Source organism: Misgurnus anguillicaudatus, chromosome 13, assembly GCF_027580225.2.
Source record: "Misgurnus anguillicaudatus chromosome 13, ASM2758022v2, whole genome shotgun sequence".
Lineage (NCBI taxonomy): Eukaryota > Metazoa > Chordata > Actinopteri > Cypriniformes > Cobitidae > Misgurnus > Misgurnus anguillicaudatus.
In genome coordinates this window covers 28,389,615-28,412,869 of record NC_073349.2, presented here as the reverse complement: position 1 = coordinate 28,412,869, position 23,255 = coordinate 28,389,615, and the positions used below count along the sequence as shown (strand labels likewise).

Here is a 23,255-nt window from a genome sequence, read left to right as displayed (position 1 = left end):
TGAATCAAAATTAGTCTTTGGTGGTGGTTGATGAACATGTTCATTCACTCACACGCACATTAAAAAGTACCTTAACCATGTGTACAAAGGGCCCACAGTGCTTACAACTGTTTTAAATTTAAATATTTTACATTGATACAAGACCCTCTGCTTCCTGTTGGGTCCTGATTTCTGCGATAACATCTTGCTGCCTTTGTCTACATTGTCTATTACATATTGTTTAATGTGAATGAGTGGGTAAAATGATTTTACATTTATGTGTAGCAAATTCTTAACTCTACAAGATCCAGTACTCAAAAGTCTTGTAAACAAATGTTTAATGTGTGTTCCCTGGTAACTTCTAAGATATATATTTTTACTAACCATACAGAAACTTAATTTACTTAAAAATACAAACATGTACATGGGTCAAAGACGAGACGTCACCATTTTGGTGTCCGCATCAAATATAATTTACAAAAGTGATTTTACATACAAAAAACACCTATAAAATGAAAGTAAAATGTCTACTTTTATGTTTCAAATAACTTTTGTGAAAATACAATGACCAAATATGAGTTTAATAATGCTCCAAAGTGTAAAATCGTCATTCAGCGTAATGGTCCGGACTATGATTTTACTAATACATTTTTAAATAAACGTATAAAATACCAGGTTAAAAAAATATTTGCTTCCTTGGCATGTTCACATAAGTGTTGGCTGTTTTATATTAATAGGACTATGTGTTATTTTTTTCGTTAAATATTGAAACAACTAGGGGACTTTTGTCCCGAATATGCAGTTTGTCAGAGGTCATTCAGTGTAACGGGATCAGGAAGCCATTTTGAAATTAAATAAACAAACAATAGACATCATCAAAGGGGCCCCCTGAAGACCATGTGGTGATTCAGCAAGGTAAGTTTATTGCTCTTAAATATTTGATAATTTCACCTTTTCATAGTGTGGTATCTTGAGTTACAAAAACGACTGTCATTCAGTGAAATGCAAAAAAACACTTTTATTGTTAGATTTTTTGAAAAATAAGTAGATGTTGTGAATAATGAGGATAAAAATTTCTGGTCAAGTTCACTGTTTGATATAGGTATCTAGTTGTTAACTACTAATATTAGCTTAAGTAAAAGTTTCGTCATTCAGGGTAATGTTTTGTCATTCGGTGTAATGAAAATTGTATGTTACACCACAGTGTCATCCATTACACTGAATGATAGAGTCACTGTTTAGATAACATTTTTAGCATTTTATTTCTATTTCAGATAAATGAGGGATGTTTAGCACAAAAAAAATATATCAAACTTTATCAATATTAATGTTTTAATGCATTTTTGTCGTTTTGGTACTGATTTCTTTTAGATGCCCACAAACAAAGAGAACGTTTCTAGGCACTGGCAGAAAGTTAATGCAGACCCAGTAGCTAGGGCAATGCATTTAGCAAGGAGACGAGAAAGGTATTGAGGAGTGCAATGTAAAAATAATAGGGCTGGGTTTAAAAATATAGATTTCTCTATTTTAATCAATTCTAATCTTGAAGAAACAATAGTGGTTTGTAAATCCCAATAATCGATCTTTCAGTCTATGCTGTTTTTAGCTGATGTTAACCAATATCAAATTGATTTGAAATTGAATCAAATCGTGAAATTTGTGTCCAAGCCTAGCCCTACAGAATAATAGTTTACTGCTGTTTTTAGATAGAGACTCCACCCTACCTATACCACAAGTTAAAGGGATAGTTCACCCAAAAATGAAAATTGGTAAAACCTGTATGAATTTTTTTGTTCTGATAAACACAAAGGAAGATATTTTGAGCAATGTTTGCAACCAAACCGTTCATGGACCCCATTTACTTCCATAGTATTATATTTAGTATCATAGTATGGGGTCCACAAAAGGTTTGGTTACAAACATCTCTCAAAATATCTTCCTTCCATTTATGCGGGTTTGAAACAACACAAGAGTGAGTAAATGATGACAGAATTTTTATTTTTGGGTGAACTATCCCTTTAAGAGAGGCCACTGAGGGGATTCTCCGCCCATAATACAAATCCTGATAACATGTAATTTATGTAACCAAACAGAAAGTATTTTTAATTAATAACACGTATTATATAGATATATGTCAATAATTTTATGTCAATAATTACATGGAATCTGTATTTCAGCAACCAGAGAAGAAAGCAAGCTGCCTTGGCTGCAAATCCTGATCACCCGTCAATCAGGAATTTATCAGATGCTGCAGCTGAGAAGAAGCGAAAGCAATGGCGGAAAAATCAAAGAAAACACAGGGCAGAAGCTAAACGAATAAGGGCAGTTCTGGATCTTATTATACAGTATTACCACCTGTTCAGTTAATTTTTACGAATATGATATGTATTGTGGAATAAAATGATTATTAATTTCAGCATCTACTTCTGTGATTTGTTTAGGAATAAAATGATACAGAATAATATTCAAAACAAAAACAAACAAAACAATGACACTATTTTTGTCAAAAATGTCATTCAGTGTAACAAACCATGGTCATTCGGTGTAACACATATATTTATGTAGAAATGAAACAATATACTTATTCTGAGCTGTACTTATTAAAATATGTAAAATAATGTATGATCCTACAAAAATTTTATTTGATTTGAATTGATTTTCACTTCCTTACAAAAACTTCTTGCTGACAAATGGGTAAAACCTAATGGTTTAAAGGATATTGGCGAAGTAAAATGCTTTAAAATGAAAAATAGTTAGTATTTGGTGTCTGCACTGTGATCTATAAATATAGTCTTGTAATGTGTCATCAAATAATAGTTTTTCTTAAAAATGTCTGATAATATTTTTTTGCATAAAAATATTGTTACACTGTGACTGAATGACATTTTAGTTGGTGTCTTCTGTAAAATTCCAGTAAAAATTTATGGTAGTAATTATTTTTTTGCTCAGAAAAACATAAAGTTAAACAGGACATATTCTAATGTATGTGAAAAAGACTAAATTTAAAGCTCTTTTACACTTTTATTTTTTTTATGCTTTAAACACCCTTTTCGTCTTTGACCCACATACAAGTTACATACATATTATTGTAGCACAGTTTCTGCTAAATACAGTGTTGGCTGCATAACAATTACTATGACAGACAACTGAACAGCGACAACTACAGCAGGTCGTTTGGCGCACAAAGAGGGATTATTAAAAATTTTAAATATCGATAGTAGAGATCAAAATATTGATACACTATCATAGAAAAAAGTACCACGATAGTTAGCTGTATCAGTATTTTTGCACAGCCCTTATATTAATATAAATACTTTTCTTAAAATTATACATGAATATGTGTATTTATATATACATAATTATTGTACACAGTACACATGCATATATGATGTAAACAAAATCTTTTATTCTGTAAAAGATCAGTTGCGAATAATTGTTATGCAGTCCTATTTGTGATATTAGCCATTAATATGTTTTAAGAAACTGAAATGCATGTCAAAACTTCTCCAGGGCCCCAAAACACCCTCAGACCCCAGAGGGTTAAGTATCTGCCCTTTATCTGCCTTTTTAAACATAATTATAGTTTTCAGTGCATTTTTTACCATCAAATTCTTCATAATGATTTTCTCTGTTCACTTTAGATCAGAAAGCGGTTAAGGAGGAAATTTCACAACTCAATGAAATGGAGGAGAAACCTCATCATTTGATACCCAAAGAAGAATCTCTGAGCTGCTCGATTACTGTGAGGAATTTGTCAAAAAAGCCAAAAGATGCTCTTATTTGCCCTCAGTGCGGAAAGACCTTCACTAAGAAAGGTCAACTTAATCGGCACATGCAAATTCACACTAGAAAAGAGCCTTACAGGTGTGATCAGTGTGGAAGAACCTTCATCCGCAAGCCTGACCTGAATAAACACATGAAAATTCACACTGGAGAAAAGCCTTACAGATGTGATCAGTGTGGAAAGAGTTTTAGGAATAAATGGCACCTTACTGAGCACAAAAGAACCCACACTGGAGAAAAGCCTTACAGCTGCGATCAGTGTAAAAGAACCTTCATTCGCAAGCCTGACCTGAATAGGCACATAAAAATTCACATTGGAAAAAATCATTACAGATGTGATCATTGTGGAAAGGACTTCATTGGTAAGTTTGATTATAACGGGCACATGAAAATTCACACTGGAGAAAAGCCTTACAGATGTGATATGTGTGGACAGAGCTTTATTCGTAAGTTCCATCTAAACAGGCACATGAGTATTCACACTGGAGAAAAGCCTTACAGATGTGATCAGTGTGGAAAGAGCTTCATTCGTAAGTGTGATCTCAACAGCCACATGAGTATTCACACTGGAGAAGAGCCTTACAGATGTGATCAATGTGGAAAGAGCTTCATTCGTAAGTTCCATTTCAAGAGGCACATGAGTATTCACACTGGAAAAAAGCCTTATAGATGTGATCAGTGTGGAAAGAGCTTCTTTCGTAAGTGTGATTTCAACAGGCACATGAGTATTCACACTGGAGAAAAGCCTTACATATGTGATCAGTGTGGACAGAGCTTCATTCGTATGTTCCATCTAAACAGGCACATGAGTATTCACACTGGAGAAAAACCTTACAGATGTGATCAGTGTGAAAAGAGCTTCTTTCGTAAGTGTGATCTCAACATGCACATTAGTATTCACACTGGAGAAAAACCTTACAGATGTGATCAGTGTGGAAAGAGCTTCATTCGTAGGCACCATCTCACCAGGCACATGAGAATTCACACTGCAGAAAAGCTTTAAAAAGCCCCTACTATTCTGATTTTTACATTTAAAGAGTTCAGATGCAAAAGCCACCAAACACCATCTCCATCAAATGTGAGATAATGATATTAACCAAGTGCTCTTGGCAAGTATTATACAATCACCAAATACTTCTGTCTGGCTTAATCCCAGCTTTGTGCTGCTATGGTGGTGTCATCTGGGTGAAATGAGAAGAAGATTTGGGTGTCATTAGCATAGCAGTGGTAGTAGAAGCCATGTGCCTGTATGATAGGTCCTAAGGATGTTGTGTAGATGGAGAAAAGTAGTGGCCCAAGCACTGATCCCTGAGGAACCCCAGTGAGCATCTGGTGAGCTGTGGACAACGTGCCCCTCCATGACACCCTGAAGGATCTATCGGACAGATAGGATCTAAACCATTAAAGAGGAGTACCAGTGATCCCTAGCGACGATAGGGTGGCTAAAACCATGTGGGAAACATGGCTGCGCTGCTTTCATCCTCTTCAAAGAGTTTGGGAGCTCCAGAATCTGTCCTTGCCAAGTAACCTATGCATTGCTTGATGATGTGACAATCACCCACCGGCGGAAAAGATATCGGTGCTTATGAACACGCACGTTTGTTAAGAAACGTATATCTGATCCCCTCTCCACACACTTTCTATAACCACCGTCGTTAATTGGTCCACTACCATCGCTGTGGTAAAATACTGTCACAGCTCTAGTCAGGGTGTGACTTTTATCTCTAATGCACACTCTAAGCGATCCCTATCATATTCGCAGAAACGTCCAAGAATATTTGCATGCTAAAACTTTAGCGTGACCTCCTCTTAAGTGCTTATGTATTCTTTTGCTGTAGACCTAAATTCTAAGTATGGTCCACTTTTAATCATACTCAATGGTCCACGTACAGTGAGCGTGACTAAATTTTCATCATCGGATACAGGAGAGTCTAGTGTGTAGCCCAGGAGATGCATTGCGTCTGTGTACACGTACAAGTCAAATAAACTATACTTTGCAAGGCTGTGCATTTGTTTTCCATCAGTCAACTTTGGTCCCAGACACAACCAGCACGTGGGCAATGTGAGCCAAACTCTCATCGGTTTGGTGTGTCCCTGTCCTTAAAGGAACACGCCCACATTTTGGGAATTTAGCTTATTCACCGTATCCCCCAGAGTTAGATAAGTCCATACATACCTCTCTCATCTCCGTGCGTGCTGTAACTCTGTCTGACGCAGCCCCCGCTAGCTTAGCTTAGCACAAAGACTGGAAATGCATGGCTCCAGCTAGTATACTGCTCCCAATAAGTGACAAAATAACGCGATCATTTTCCTATTTATGTGTTGTGATTTGTATAGTCAAACCGTGTACAAATAACAAGGTGATATGAGACACAGCGATCTTTTAACAGTATACATACTGAGAACTATATTCTCTGAAGACGAAGCACTGCCGCATGGGCGGAGTGATTTGCACAACTCTGACCGAACTCTCTGCTCCTCACCAGGGGCTTCTCGTGTGCTGCGAGCAGATCACTCCGCCCATGCGGCAGTGCTTCGTCTTCAGAGAATATAGTTCTCAGTATGTATACTGTTAAAAGATCGCTGTGTCTCATATCACCTTGTTATTTGTACACGGTTTGACTATACAAATCACAACACATAAATAGGAAAATGATCGCGTTATTTTGTCACTTATTGGGAGCAGTATACTAGCTGGAGCCATGCATTTCCAGTCTTTGTGCTAAGCTAAGCTAGCGGGGGCTGCGTCAGACAGAGTTACAGCACGCACGGAGATGAGAGAGGTATGTATGGACTTATCTAACTCTGGGGGATACGGTGAATAAGCTAAATTCCCAAAATGTGGGCGTGTTCCTTTAACAGCAACAACAGACAACTTGACCGATCACAGCGTTTCAGAAGAAGTGTTTCATAGAGTCTGGAAGTAACATACTGGGAAGAGAAGCGCTAGAAAATGTAAAATATTTGATAGAAATGTGACAAAGTGTTGGGCAATCAGGGGCCGATATATAAGAGTTTTGTGTACTTTAACTTTCCAAGATGATTCTAAAGTCTCTGCAGTTTGAAATCAAACCTGTAAGTTCATGATGTGATTGACTTTGAGGTTTTACTTCAGCCTTTTTCTTGTTTTTGTATTTTTATTATTATATGAAGTCATGTTAAAGGTTTTTTGTTTGAAATTTTGAATACAAAGTTAATAGTGTTATTTGTACTCAAGAGATTTGATTCACTTGAACCTACTGCTGTCACTATGGCATCCACTACTTGTTTAAAAAATAATTGTACAATAAACTTGAATAATCTATCACTAGATCATCAAATCCAAATATTAGTTTATTTTACATTATATATTTTGAATAAAACCTTTGCTCTCAAGAAACCATGTCAATTTCGGTTAAAATTTAATTTGAAGTACTATAAACACTGAAGTAATACCAACAGGACATGCATGAGAAATTTTTTAATGTTGAACAATAACAGGAATATCAAAGCTTGATAGTAAATTGCTTTTTCATTATTGTCTATAGACGGTTTTTTTAAAAGCTCTGGTCGGAACTTTACTTCCGGTTTCGGTTTGTTTATTGGTCTGACTAGTGGCTAAACTGAACTGTGGAACAAATACCTCAAAAAATAACTGATGTTTTGGTTCCTAAAGATGAGGGGAGACTTCGATCATGAATCACCACTATGTGAATGGAGATTTAGCAGCCGATTTGGAGTTATCATTGTTGTATACATTATAGTACACATTTTATACAGCATTGTTAGCTCAGTGTTGTTTTTTATATGCTTTAGCTATGAAATATGAACTAAGGTAATCTACTTGTTGTTTATTTTGCTTGAAATAAAGAAATAAAGTACTGTAAAAGGACTTTTTGGTTATTGGTTCTTAGCGGAGTTTACCAGAAGTTATGTGTGTTCAATGAAAGCCGTTTGTTTATTCTTTTACTGCTGAAGCAGTCTATAGAGGGTATGCACGTGATGTCACCTTTGGCGAAAGTGACTGCGGTTACCACACTGAGTGGCAAAAGACAGAGTTGCAGAATTTGTGTACAGTATGAAATCAGAAAAATACGAAAAAGTGTCTAAATTGGAAAAAGCTGTTGTGCGGTAGACTGTACTAACAGATTTAACAAGTATTCAGAGCTATAGTTTTACAGACTGCCAGGACACACCAAAAGGAGAAGTACATAGATTGTTTATTCCAACGTCCACCGACCACAGGTGGGTTGACAAGTTGCTAGGGTCACTATCAAGTGCAACTATATTTAATTTTTGCTGATAATTGTCAGTTATTTTGACATTTTCGCGGCCACCGCTAGAACAGCCAGACATTTTGTTGAATGTTTTGCCCCTCAAAGGAGAAGTAAATCAGTAGCCACATGTCAGGTAGCCTATGTAAAACTTAAAAAAATACATGAAATACACATAAATTAATACTCTTATTCTGTGTAATGGCAAAGTTTTGTCAGTGAAAACATCCATTATGATGAGCCTTGTGTTCTACAGAGGTGGGATGGTTTAATAGTGTTAAGCAAGACAAACATATATGTCTGAAAAAGGAATGTGTGGCCATATACCAATGTCCACAGACTACTGGTTTGGCAAGTTGTTAGGGTCACTGTTAAGGCCAACTAAATTCAATTTAAGCTGATAATAGTCTATAGAGGGTATGCATTGGCATCACTTTTCTCAGGTGACCACGTTGGAACTCGCCCTGTTGAGTGGCAAATGATTTAACAAAGTGTCTGGTTTTCATAGCGTATGCTGTGAAAAATGCCTGTAAAACTGACTATTATCAGCTTAAATTGTATTCAGTTGGACTTGATAGCAGAGGTGGACAATACCTAGCTACATTATTTACATTATTGCTTTATTAGGGTGTTTGTATTGGGAAAAATTGTACTAAAGCATAGAATCATACTGTGTATTCTTTAGTATTGCATATTAACATTTATTTAATACCTAATTACATTATAATGGTGTACTTTTACTTGAGTTAACGTACGTTAATGTACTTAAATATTAAAATATAAAATGTTAAACAAAAACGTATTATTTCCCTGCTGAAAAAAAAACAATAAAACTATAACAGAAAATTCTAATGGTTTCCGTTAAAATACCAATAGGAACCATTCGCTTTTACCATTATTATATTCCATTAGAACCAATAAAATTCCCAATAAAACCATTAATGGTTTTATTGTTTTTTTTCAGCAGGGTTATGAAATGTAATTATGATATATTGTAATAATAATATATAATATATGATAATTATGATGTAAAAAAATGATGATATATGCTTTAGAATGTATGTTTTCCAAAGAGAAACACGGATAAAATACAAATACTTGAAAAAATACGTTGAAGTAGAAAGTAAATCTCTGCTTGATAGTGACCCTAGCAACTTGTCAACCCACTGTGGCATGATCTGTTTACTTCTCCTTTCGGTGTTTTTTGGCAGTCTGTAAAACGATAGCTCAGAATTCTTGTTAATCTGTTAGTAAAGTCTATCACACAACAGCTCATTTAGACGCGTTTCACACTGTACTCAAATGCTGCCGCTCTGTCTTTTGCCACTTAGTGGGCGTAACCGCAGTCATTTTCGCCGAATATGACGTCACGTGCATACCCTCTATCGAAAAATTGGAATTGGAGGATAAATGGAGGTAAAACGAAAACTGTGAACGGTTTCTCCTTTAAACACAAAAATACAGTGTTAATTTTTTTGCCATTATTATGATAACTTACTGTGGTAAATCGTAGGGATGTGTGTGTAACTATGGTAAATGACTGTTGTCAAGCAGCTGTTGCGTCACGCTCCCGTCCAGCAGATGGCGCAAACTCACCGCGTGTTACATAAAACAACAGAAGAAGAAGAGAAGATCGCGAGCCGCAGTAAGTGTTGAGGTGTTTTTGCTTTTTATTTGTGTGTATGAATAATGTTTGTGTTATCTTTGTGGTGAATAAAAGTTTTATTCTTGTTTACTGTAAATTGCTGGGTTATTAGACACTTTGTGTTTTCAGAGTTATTTCTCTAGTCAGTCAGGAAGGTTTTGTTTTGTCCCTTTTTTTTGTTTCATGATTTTACATGTCTTTGATTTAACAAAGTTGCAGTCGTTTATAATCCTATTGAAATTATGTTTTTGTGTGAATATTATAATGGTGATGTGTTTGTGTTCAGATGTTCATCATGAGAGATCAGATGGATGTGATGTGCAGTAAATCAGTAGGAACTGATCTGTCCATGCTGGATATTGATGATTTGATGACAGAAATCTCTCAGCTGAAGAAAGAGGTGGCGTTACTGGAGTCAAAGCTCAGACAGAGAGATGAACCGAACACAAAGGTTTGTATAAGTTAAAACACTATTTGTCATAATGACTAAGGTTTGTGTGTTCAGTGTTGATCCTATAGTGAAAGTACATTATCACAACTGTTTGTTTTAATGTTATTTCCAGGATGTATCTGGTGTCTCTCTCTGTGGCTTTACTGATGAAACATCTACAGATCTTCTGGTTTCTGTCTGTAATGAAGACCAGAAGACATCAGTAAATCTGCTGGACTGTGGGATAGAAGTGAAACAAGAAGACACAGAAGCAGATTAAAGTTATTTGATTTATTCAGGTATGTACAGGGTTTTTCCTGGATCACAGATATTACTTGTCACTTTCAGTAGACTCCTCTTGGTAGACCTGATTAATACACCTATTTGGGTATATAGTCATATTAATTTCATTCCTTCCCATTTATTCTAACTAATGTAACTAACAGTCAAATTTTTACAATATAAAACTAAATTAAATTAGCAGCTAAATAAGAACAAGTTGTGCTTTGTTCTGGTTTCACATCACTTCACAAATTTTTTATATTTACTGTACTACACAATGTCATAAATATTTGTTAGTACGATGGATTATTTAGGCCAAACTAATGACACGTGGTAGTTTTTGTTGAGCAGTTTAAAGAACTTAGAAAAACCTCATGATTTCAGGCGAAAGAATACAAAAGTTCTGTTATGTTCTTGTTCAAGGAAAAGTTGTGTGCTAGTTGTTTGCATGGACAACTAGAACACTGAAGAAAATGTGAGTGGTGCTTGCAGTGATAACTCGGGTCACAAAATGTTACAATAGTATTAACGAGTCAAAAGAGCCCACCCTTATTTTTCTACAATGTTCTGATGCAGAGATATAGGTCTTGTTAGATGGTTGCTAGGGTATTTTTATTGCTTGCTAGGGAGTGAAAGGGCTTCAATTAATTGATATACTCCAAGCCATGAGTTGGAAGAGACCACCACTGTGTCTCTAGGATATTCTGACACCAAGAAATAAGTCTTGCTAAACATTTGCTAGGGAACTCTGTTTGGTTGATAGAGAGTGAACTGGCATCCACCAATGATTATACTCTTAAGCCATGAAAGGAATTATCCATGATGACTCCAAAGATTTTAAGTCTAAGTTTGCTGCAGTTTAAAGCCATTTTTAAACTGCATCGGCTATGATGAAACAAGTTTCATGATACACAGCTGTATGACCATATGGCTTGTTTCCCGTCAAAGGTTTTGTTAAATTATGAGGCCAACTAGTGGTGCAGGCTTACCATATTTTTTCTGTGACCTCAGACCCAGTGTGTCAGATCTGGTAAAAATATCTCACTTTGTTGAGGAGTAATAAATTGAATTTAATTTCATCTTTATTGTTGAATATACAATGAAATTGCATTGCATTCACGGCCTGTGCATAATAAATAGGGGTGTCACGATTCTCCAAATCCTCGATTCAGTTACGTTTTTTTTTTTCTGATGTCACGATTCGATTCTCGGTTGTTGTTTTTTACCTTTTTTTAAAGCACAAAAATGCTGCCATTTTTAGACTAGACTTTTATGAAATATAATATCTGACATTGAACCCGGAGATGCCCTGCCATGTTAGTTGTGCTGCCAGTGGAAAAATATGGTACACGCACATACCTGATAAAATGAAAATTCGAATGAACATTCCTGTCAGTACTTTGCACCTTGTCATTTAAACGTGAGCGGGAGTAATGACAAGTTTATATGGACGTGAACTAATATTATGTCATAGTCCGCTGCTTGTGTTGTAAGTAAACATGCTGCATAGTGTTTTGTACATGCATATATAAGAATTTTCTCTGAATTTTCACCGCAATTGATGAAATAAGATCACATGCTCTCACATGCTTGCGAAATGAAACTGCGGAGATCAGCCGCTTTAGTTTTATCAATGAAAGGCTAAAAATAGCACTGTACACTTTGTGTTTGCGCCAGAAGTCAGAAAAGATGCAAAACATTGTGTTCAGTACCTCAGTGGCTGTTCGAACACATTCCTGCAAACACTACAAAAGCTTGGCAAGTCGACTGGACGTGACATGGGGGCGTGGCAGCATCAACAATTCCATTTTTAATTTGAAGTTCAAGGTTGTGACTTAATTTTGATCGATTTTGATTTAAAATCATGACACCCTTAATAATAAATATCATATATAAATAAGGAAATTATAAAATCTATATAAAACAAAGATTTAATGAACCTATACCATCTGCCAGAGGGCATAAGGTTGAACAGGTGCTGGCCTGGATGTAAGTTGTCAGCAGTGATTGCCTTTGCTCTTCTGAGACACTGCGTGCTGACGATGTCTTCCAGTGTGCGTAGCCGACTGCCTATGATGTATTGTGCCGTCTTAATGAACCTTTGCAGGTTTTCCTGTCCGATACTTTAAAGTTAGCATACCAGACCAAACATTTGTGTCTAATAATAAAGGTACCTTTTGGTTTTTTGTGCCATTTTCGGACTTTCTGGTTTGACATTTCGTCATTAGTCCAGACGCTACATGTATGCGAACAAAGTCAAAACTTCTCCAGGGCCCCCAAACACCCTCAGACCCCAGAGGGTTAAGTATCTGCCTCTAATGTTTAACCAATAATGACAACGACACGCACGTAATTATAGTTTCAGATGTTCTCAGTGCATGATTTACTGTGTCAAATTCTTCATAATAAATTTCTCTATTCATTTTAGATCTGAAAGCGCTAAAGGAGGAAATTTCACAACCCGATGAAATGGAGGAGAAATCTCATCATTTGTTACCCAAGGAAGAATCTCTGAGCTGCTTGATAACTGACAACAAGGCAACAGCCAATGATGCTCTTATTTGCCCTCAGTGTGGAAAGACCTTCACTAAGAAATGTTATCTTCATCACCACATGCAAATTCACACTGGAGAGAAACTTTACAGATGTGATCAGTGTGGAAAGAACTTCATTCGTAAGTCTGATCTTAATGGGCACATGAGAATCCACACTGTAGAAAAGCTTTACACATGTGATCAGTGTGGAAGGAGTTTTAAGAATAAATGGCACCTTACTGAGCACACAAGAACCCACACTGGAGAAAAACCTTACAGCTGTGATCAGTGTGGAAGATCCTTCACTCGCAAGCCTGACCTGAATAAGCACATGAAAATTCACACTGGAGAAAAGCCTTACAGCTGTGATCAGTGTGGAAAGTGCTTCAGGGGTACGTGGAACCTTAATCAGCACATGCAAATTCACACTAGAGAAAAGAGTGATCAGTGTGGAAAGGACTTCATTCATAAGTCTGACCTTAATGGGCACATGAGAATCCACACTGTAGAAAAGCCTTACACATGTGCTCAGTGTGGAAAGAGTTTTAGGAATAAAGGGCACCTTTATGAGCACACAAGAACCCACGCTGGGGAAAAACCTTACAGCTGTGATCAGTGTGGAAAAACCTTCACTCGCAAGCCTGACCTGAAAAAGCATATGAGAATTCACACTGGAGAAAAACCTTACAAATGTGAACAGTGTGGAAAGTGCTTCAGCGATAAATGGAACCTTAAACACCACATGCAAATTCACACTGGAGAAAAACCTTACAGCTGTGATCAGTGTGAAAAAACCTTCAATCGCAAGTTCCTTCTCAACAGGCACATGAGAATCCACACTGGAGAAAAGCCTTACAAATGCGATCATTGTGGACAGAGCTTTATTCGTAACTGTGAACTCAACTGGCACATGAAACTTCACAAAATCTTTTAAAAGCCCCAACTTTGCTGATTTTCACATTTGAAGAGTTCAGATGCAAAGCCACTAAATGTCACCTCCCTCAAATGTGAAATAGTGAAAATAACTAAGGATGCTCCTATCAATATCGACCGATAATGACATTAAGTGACACACACACACACACACACACACACACAGAGCAGCCTGTCATCAGTGCACGTGAACGGAGCGATCTCTCTCACGTCTTATGCTGTGTTTACACCAGCCACGGTAAAGGCGTCAAGCTCGAGTGATTTCAATGTTAAGTCAATGTGAAGACGCGTTGACGCACGTCTGGAGGTCTCGCTGTGCGATTGAGGCGTTTAGCATGGCGCGGTAGACACCATTCTGCCTCCTTCTTGCGTATGGTGCGAATTGAGCGAATGGTGCGAATTGAGCAAATAGTGCAAATTGAGCAATGCCGCGGCAAATGCACAAGTTGAAAAATGTGAACTTTGGCGGGAAATACGCGCCGCGTTAAACAATCAGGAGCTTTCTTTAGTAGAGACGTGTTTACAGAAAGCGAGCGGAGTCGCAGTAGCCCCTCCTATGACGCAAATTTCCGCGTGAATGTCTCTATACTAGAATTTCACGCGCGAATGAAGCGAGTACACTCAAACTGTTCAAGCGGCAAACTAGGTGGGGTAGAGGCGATTTTGACGCCACAAACACGGCTGGTGTTAACCCACGGTTATGCTGCATTTACACCAGCTGCGGTAGTGGCGTCAAGCGCAAGTGATTTCAATGTTAAGTCAATGTGAAGACGCGTTGACGCGCGTCTGGAGATCTCGTGGCACGAATGAGGCGTTTAGTGTGGCGCGGTACACGCGATTCCGCCTCATTCGCGTGTCTAGTTCTTGCTTGCTTTTTCCACGCGTCTACTTCACTCTAGACGTGCGAATGCATTCAAACTGTTCACGCGGCAAACTAGGCGCAGTAGACGCAATTTTGACGCCTCAAACGCGGCTGGTGTAAACACAGCATTAAAGCTACAGTAACCCAATTTATCTCTCAATAAAATCACTCTGCTCTTGACTAAGGTATCTGTTATACTTCATACGAATGCGTGTATATTTAATTCATACAGGAAAGACTGTGAAGTGTTTTTAATTTTTATTACTTTTAACAGACATAAGTCTTTTTAAAGAGATATTAAATATCTCTTGCAGAAGAAATATTTGTTGTGCTTATTTATTTGATTCTCTATTAACACAAAAATATACCCATTTACTGCAAATAATATAACAAAGGCAACATCTGTGGTAGGGATGCACCGATATGGAAATATTGGCCGATGCCGATAACCGATAACTCTTTTTATTTGGGGGCGATAAGCGATATCTATAGGCCGATAAATATTCATATTATTTTCACAATGAAAAACTCCCAGACCGCGGACATCTTGTCTTTGTGCTAGACTAGCATACTCTTTTTAAGCCCGCAACACGTGTCATCTTCGTGCTATGTCACAGAAAGCACCAATCAAAACTCCACATGGCCAGCAATGAGCAAGTGAAGTGGTTCAACAAACCAAAATAATCCATCATTTATCGGCTTTCATTTATCGGCCTAATTTTGCTATCAGACCGATAACCGATAATATTAAAAATAAGCAGTTATCGGCCGATATATCGTGCACCCCTAGTTTTTATCAATAAAATAGGTGCTCTTTAATGGTGTTATGTGTACTTTAAAAGATGTGATTCACTTGAACGTATACTGACAGGAAGTGAAACTTAATATGCTTTCATTGCTTTGTTTAATTGTAAAATAAAGCTGAAATCCAACCAGAATTTTGACATTGATAACATAGAATAACATACAATCATTTACTATGATCATCAAATCTTTTAACAGTTTATTTCACATTAGGCTATATATATTTTATCAAAGCTTGATAGTAAACTGTTTTGCAGTATTGTCTATTGAAAAATGTAAAAGAGGAAAAGGAACAACTTTCGCCTTCAGGACGCCGGTAAGATCCCCGTCCTTAGGTGTAATGAGACACACTTTAGGACATCACAGGTGCAGCTGATATTCCTATTGGATTAAAAAAAACATAAGACATTTTTAATTCTGTCATGACTAAACTGTAAATAAACTAGGCTATATTATGATTTATGTGAGCTTTTTGCTGACTGAAATAAGCAGAAATATCATTCACAGATCCTTGCTCGATAAACTAAACCAAACTCTTCTGAAAACCAACGTTCCCTTGATGTTTAAACATTTTTAAGCTCAGAACTTGCTTATTGAAACAATTTGTGCTGTAGACATGCACGTGCAGATTCCACATGTAAATCCTGTGCTCTTCAATTATTCACTTGACTGAACTTTTAACTAAAACACAAACTCTGCGAACGGTTTCTCCTTAAAAAGAATAAATACAGTGTTAGATATTTCTCTTAGTTGCCCCATTATGATAACTAACTGTGGTAAATCGTAGGGATGTGTGTGTAACTATGGTAAATGACTGTTGTCAAGCAGCTGTTGCGTCACGCTCCCGTCCAGCAGATGGCGCAAACTCACGGCGTATTACATAAAACAACAGAAGAAGAAGAGAAGCGCACAGTTCGAGAAGCAGTAAGTGTTGTGATGTTTTTGCTTTATATTTGTTTGTGAATAATGTGTGTGTTATCTTTGTAGTGAACAGTCTTGCTTACTGTAAATAGTTTTTTTAACCATACACTTTGTTTTCGGAGTTATTTCTGTAGTCGGGAAGGTTTTGTTTCTTGATTTAACAAAGCTCCAGTCGTTTATTGAAATGATATTTTTGTGTGAATATTATAATGGTGATGTGTTTGTGTTCAGATGTTCATCATGAGAGATCAGATGGATGTGATGTGCTGTAAATCAGTAGGAACTGATCTGTCCATGCTGGATATTGATGATTTGATGACAGAAATCTCTCAGCTGAAGAAAGAGGTGGCGTTACTGGAGTCAAAGCTCAGACAGAGAGATGAACTCAACACAAAGGTTTGTATAAATTAAAACACTTAAACACTCTTTATCATCATGATTGAGGTTTGTGTGTTCAGTGTTGATCTCATAGTGAAAGTACATCATCACAACTGTTTGTTATAATGTTATTTCCAGGATGTATCTGGTGTCTCTCTCTGTGGCTTTACTGATCAAACATCTACAGATCTTCTGGTTTCTGTCTGTAATGAAGATCAGAAGACATCAGTGAATCTGCTGGACTGTGGGATAGAAGTGAAACAAGAAGACACAGAAGCAGATGAAGGTTATTTGATTTATACAGGTATGTACAAGTTTTTTCTTGGATCAAAATTGGTCTTTGGTGGTGGTTGATTAACAGGTCCAAAGTGGTCCCATCTGAACAGAGAGCCCACAGTGCTTACAACTGCTTTATATGTAAACATGTCATTATTAAACCCAAAGTATGGCTACAAAAACTGGTATTTTTGAGTTTTGCAACCTCCTCCACGTTATATAAAGGCCATGCATTTATCAGACACAGATATTGCTTGTCACTCTCAGTAGACCTCTGTTGGTAGACATGATTATTACACCAAGTTTGGTATATAATCATATCAATATTGTTTCTTCTCATTTATTTTAACTAGTTTAACTAATAGTCTAATTTTTACAATTTAAATCTAAATAAAATTAGCAGCTAACTTAGAATAATTTTCGTTTATATGTTTTTATATGCAGCTCACTACACAATGTGGATAAATAATCTGTAAATAAGGTGGATTATTTAGGCCAAACGAATAACACACGGTAACCTGGATGCTGCAAATCATTTTGATGGGTACAGTTTAAATATAAAGATAGCTGTAAGCAGCACTACCGGGGTCAAGCCTAAAAAGTGAACAAAAATTTTGACATTTCGTCATTATGTTCGCTTCTAGACTAATTACTAGTCAAAACTTCTCCAGGGCCCCAAATCACCCTCAGACCCCAGAGGGTTAAGTATCTGCCTATAATGTTGAACCAATAATGACAAAGACACAAACATAATTAAAGCTGCAAGCAGCGATGGAAGGGCCCTCGCACGCATGTGCACTGCCACCCTATAGCCTTAGTAAAGCAGTGAACCAAGGGGATTTAAATTTAAGTGGGTATTCAGGTGGATATTCAAAGGAACTTTGATGTGCCACACCTCCTGTGTGCAGCAGGTGGCGCTATGACTGTAACTGATTGTTGTTATATTGATGTGTTCAGACCATGACCCTTGTAAAACATATGAGGTCTGTGACAGGTCGGACATTGCATGCCTGAGTTACAACCGCTTTCTCATAGTGAAACATCAAACTTTGCCAGGCCCTTAAACGAAAAATCCAGATCTTCACAATTTATCATTTTGAAGTCCTTAAGTTCAGACTGACCAAATATAATGATGATCTGAATATATTTTAATGAGCAGTAAGTGTAAAACATGGCATTTCCTGCTTCCAGCAGGTGGCGCTATAACTTTTACTGAATATTGTCATGTTGATGTGTTCAGGCCAGGACACTTATCAAACATGTGAAGCGAGGGTCAGATTGGACAGTTTAAGCCTGAGTTAGAACAACTTCCTGTTTCATTGCGAAATACAGAATTTGGCAGGGAACCACAGACACACCCTCCAACAAAAACTCAAGATCTCCACAATTTAGCATTGCAAAGGCCTTTACATGACACACACCAAATATGGTGATGATCTGATTAAATTTCTAGGAGGAGTTTGTTAAAGTATGAAGCCTGGAAATTACAAAATTAGCCCTCAAATTTCAGAGAAAATTCAAAATGGTTGACTTTCTGTCGGGTTTAGACCTTTGCTCCAAGAGACTTTTTTGTAGGTCTTGGGGCGCTACATGATCCTACCGCATTTTGTATCTGTTCGTTTAATGTAGCTGGCGGGCTGCTGTTTTGAATTTTTGCAGGTGGCGCTATCGAGCCTTTTTTACACCCCCAGGTCTGAAGCCTATGTCAAATGAAAATATTCACCACATTTGACACATGTGCATGTGTGTCATGACTTTTTAAGCTTGTTTAGGCTGTCAAAATTGCAATTAGTTTAGCCATACTTTGCCAGGCCGCCATGGGCACGCCCTTTAACGAAAAGTCAAGGTCGTCGCTATTTCTCATAACAAAAGGCCTCAAGATTAGTCTGACCAAATATGACGTTTATATAGTTAAATCTCTAAGAGCCTTAAATCACAGCTTAAAACATGGTATTTCCTGCTGCCACTACTATGGCTGTTACCGAATATAATCATGGAAATGTGTTTAGGCCACGACCCTTATCAAATGTGTGAAGTCTGGGGCAGATCGGACAATGTATGCCTGAATTGCAACAGATTCCTGTTTCATGGCGAAACATCAGACTTTGCCAGGCTGACACGGACACGCCCTTCAACGAAAAGTCAAGATCTTTGCAATTTATCACCGCAAAGGGCTTAACATCAGTCTGACAAAATATGATGATGATTCGATTAAATCTCTAAGAGCAGTAAATCACGGCGTAAAACATGGCATTTCCTGCTACCTCTAGGTGGTGCTATGACTGAAGCTGAATATTGACCATGAAATGTGTTCAGGCCAAGACCCTTATCAAATATGTGATGCGTGGGGCACATTGAACATTGTATGCCTGAGTTATAACAACTTCCTGTTTAATGCGAAATGGTGAAATTTGTCAGGCCGCCATGGACACACCCTCCAACGAAAAGTCAAAAGCTCCACAATTTAACATCGCAAAGGCCTTTAGATGATACTGACCAAATATGATGATGTTCTGATTAAATCTCTAGGAGGAGTTTGTTAAAGTACGAAGCCTGGAAATGGCAAAATTTGCACAGAAATCACAGAGAAAATTCAAAATGGCCGACTTCCTGTGGGGTTTAGAGCTTGATTCCAAGGGACTTTTTTGTAGGTCTTGAGGTGATAGATGACCCTACCAAATTTCGTATATGTAAGTTTTTCGTAGCGGGAAAGCTGTTCTCTTGAAATTTTGCAGGAGTCATTTCTACACGCCCACTTCTGACGCCTGCACCACATGTAAATTTTCGTCACTTCTGACGCGTGTGCAAAGTTTCGGTGCTCGGGCCCTAATTATAGTTGCAGAAGTTCTCAGTGTATGATTTACTGTGTCAAATTCTTCATAATAAATTTCTCTGTTCATTTTAGATCAGAAAGTGGTAAAGGAGGAAATTTCACAACTCAATGAAATGGAGGAGAAACCTCATCATTTGATACCCAAGCAAGAATCTCTGAGCTGCTTGATAACTGGAAACAAGGCAACAGCCAATGATGCTCTTATTTGCCCTCAGTGCGGAAAGACCTTCACTAAGAAATGTTATCTTAATCATCACATGCAAATTCACACTGGAGAAAAACCTTACAGATGTGATCAGTGTGGAAAGAACTTCATTTGTAAGTCTGACCTTAATGGGCACATGAGAATCCACACTGGAGAAAAGCTTTACACATGTGATCAGTGTGGAAGGAGTTTTAAGAATAAATGGCGCCTTACTGAGCACACAAGAACCCACACTGGAGAAAAACCTTACAGATGTGATCAGTGTGGAGGAACCTTCACTCGCAAGCCTGACCTTAATAAGCACATGAAAATTCACACTGGAGAAAAGCCTTACAGATGTGATCAGTGTGGAAAGCGCTTCAGGGTTACGTGGAACCTTAATCAGCACATGAAAATTCACATTAGAGAAAAGCCTTACACATGTGATCAGTGTGGAAAGAGTTTTGAAAAAAATTGGCACCTTTATGAGCACGTGCAAATTCACACTGGAGAAAAACCTTACAGATGTGAACAGTGTGGAAAGACCTACAGCAGTAAATGGAACCTTAAACACCACATGCCAATTCACACAGGAGAAAAGCCTTATAGCTGTGATCAGTGTGAAAAATCCTTCAATTGTAAGTCCTATCTCAACAGGCACATGAGAATCCACACTGGAGAAAAGCCTTACAAATGTGATCACTGTGGAAAGAGCTTTATTCGTAAGTGCGATCTCAAAAGGCACATGAGAATTCACACTGAAGAAAATCCTTAAAAAACCCTACTATGCTGATTTTCACATTTGAAGAGATCAGATGCAAAGCCACTAAATGGCACCTCCATCAAATATGAGATAATGAAAATAACCAAATGTTCTTGACTGGTATTATACGTTCATCAAATACTTCTTCAAATTGGCTTAAGCCCAGCCTCAGACCATTCATAAATACTGGCTTTGTGGCAGAATCTATTAAAGACCACCTATTGTCCAAGTCACATTTTTACATTTCCTTTAGTGTGTAAGTGTGTATTAGTACATGTTAACGATATGCAAAAGGTATTCAAAAGTAAACGATGATGCGAGTTTTCGTTTTCAACATAAATCTCTTTTCTTGGACTACAACAAGGAAACGGAAACTGTTTACTTCCTAGGATTGGTGATGTAGTAAAGACCAACATTATCATAATTGCTCCCACATTGGCCTGTAAGTTAACTCCTGTTAGCATTGCATTGTGACCGAATCTTTCAAACATGGTAAAGAGAATCACATTATCGGCTGACGTCAGAGGTATTCAAGCCAATCACAACGTAAAGATTAGTTGGCCAAAGCTGGTTTTGTACCAAATCAGTCCGTTTCAGGAAGAGAGTTAAATCTGGAGCAACAAAAATGTACGGTATGTGGAAAATAATGTGTTTTTTGAACCATTAACCACGCGAACGCATTGCATTTTAACAAGTACACAAAACTACATAGCTTTTATCAATGAAATAGGTGCTCTTTAATGGTGTTATGTGTACTTAAAAAATGTGATTCACTTGAACGTATACTGACAGGAAGTGAAACTTAATATGCTTCCAACATTTTTGGGTTAAAGTGATTCAGCAGTCCAATAGCTTTTTGCTGTTACTGTGGCATTATCAACTGCTTTGTTTAAATGTACAATAAAGCTGAAATCCAACCAGAATTTTGACATTGACAATGGAGAATAACATACAATCATTTACTATGATCATCCAATATACTCAATTAAAAGTAAAAGTATCTGGCCAGAATTATACGTGAGTAAAAGTAAAAAAGTATTTTACTTGAGTATTAAAAAAGTAAATGTAACAGGAAGAAGGAAAACGAGAGATTCATGTTTAAGCTTTTAATCTCTAAAAACATGAAGTGAATGAACCACATACAAGGTTTTATCCTTTACAACTGTTTGTATTTAATTGTATTTCATTATCAAACTATAAGACTACTACCTAAAGTCCAACATGATCTCACAAAGTTCTGTAGTATAGTCACAGAATTTTTTGCTCATTTATTCGTGTCATTCTCACGGATCTCCAAATTTTTCCGTGCCTGTGCCACTGGCTTTCTTTTCCGTGTCAGTTTCACGTATTGATTACTCATTTTTTAAACCATTTTCACATGGGTTTGGGGTTAGATTTGGGGTTTAGGTTAGGATGTCACTTTAACTATTGGTTTATACTTTTTTTTCCAGACTTTTAAACAATTGTCGCCTGACGTTAGGGTTAGGAGTTGGGTTTGGATGTCATTTTATGTTACAGAAAGTCGTTCTAACCCCAAACCCACGCGAAAATGGTAAGAAAATAGGAAAAACAGTTGAGTGACCAGTGCGTGGGGCTGACGCGGAGAGGAGGGTCAGTGGTGCAGACACGGAAAAATGCGGAGATCCGTATCAATGTTAGTATGCAATATGCTTCTCAAAATTGTAAAACCTCGAATTTAACTTAAATTTCAAGCTTTATCGAGCCTCTCACAGGCAGCCGATGCAGGAAGAGGTGTATTAGACCTTGTTCACACGGTCAGTCCAAATCCAATTTTGGTGCTAAAAACCACATGAAATCTGTTTTTTCTAATTCGTTTCAGGCTACAGTGTTGGTTTGAAATCTTTTTCAAATCGCTTTTCTGGAAATCCATTTCAGTCTGACCGCCCTGATCGCATTTGTGTAGCTTTTTGGTTACGTCATGCTGTCACGTCACATAAAACACGTCAGACATCGAGGCAGATTGTTGTGCCAGCGCAACGTCATTGCCATAGAAACAGTGCAGATAATCCGGGAAACGGCTACAGGACGCACAGATTGGATCTGAACAGTTGTGATACACAATGTGGACAGTGAGTCTGTCAAATTAGATATGCACCAAAATCAGATTTGGACTTGACAGTGTGAACAAGGTATTAGTCTTGATATAGAGGCTGCAAACAGCAGGGAACGTGTCACACTTCATGTGTTATCGGTTTCAAAGCAGCAAAAAAATCTTCATCATTAGATAAACTGTTGGCCAATTTCTTAGTGTGGTCCAAAGGCTCCAGAATAAATAACATTTTAATTAAACTGGCCATCAGCACAATTTAACTGGTTTGATAGAGCAAGGGAAAATAGATCTCAAAAATAAAAATACTTTTTGACTGTAAATAAA

The 23,255-nt window shown here is 37.4% G+C and overlaps 2 protein-coding genes and 1 long non-coding RNA gene across 3 annotated transcripts in view; all 3 read left to right on the top strand.

Annotated features, from left to right (window-relative positions):
* LOC141369254 (uncharacterized) overlaps positions 1 to 22,180 on the top strand; it is a 42,821-nt gene extending 20,641 nt beyond the window's left edge. The window contains exons 9-13 of the mRNA XM_073874839.1: positions 3,603 to 4,762; positions 16,658 to 16,702; positions 16,766 to 16,822; positions 16,943 to 17,108; positions 19,986 to 22,180. Of these exons, the coding sequence (XP_073730940.1) occupies positions 3,603 to 4,762; positions 16,658 to 16,702; positions 16,766 to 16,822; positions 16,943 to 17,108; positions 19,986 to 20,872 (2,315 nt within the window). The 3' untranslated portion in view covers positions 20,873 to 22,180. The remainder of the gene's footprint in view (positions 1 to 3,602; positions 4,763 to 16,657; positions 16,703 to 16,765; positions 16,823 to 16,942; positions 17,109 to 19,985) is intronic.
* On the top strand, positions 854 to 2,750 carry LOC129430955 (uncharacterized). Its single transcript, XR_008639684.2, has 3 exons — positions 854 to 894; positions 1,351 to 1,445; positions 2,157 to 2,750. It is a non-coding gene; the product is annotated as an uncharacterized lncRNA (long non-coding RNA).
* Positions 12,674 to 15,590, top strand: LOC129430396 (uncharacterized). The gene has a single exon (XM_055187554.2). The coding sequence runs from the start codon at positions 12,842 to 12,844 to the stop codon at positions 13,838 to 13,840; it is 999 nt and encodes a 332-aa protein (XP_055043529.2). The 5' UTR covers positions 12,674 to 12,841; the 3' UTR covers positions 13,841 to 15,590.
* Positions 22,181 to 23,255: the final 1,075 nt, after the last annotated feature.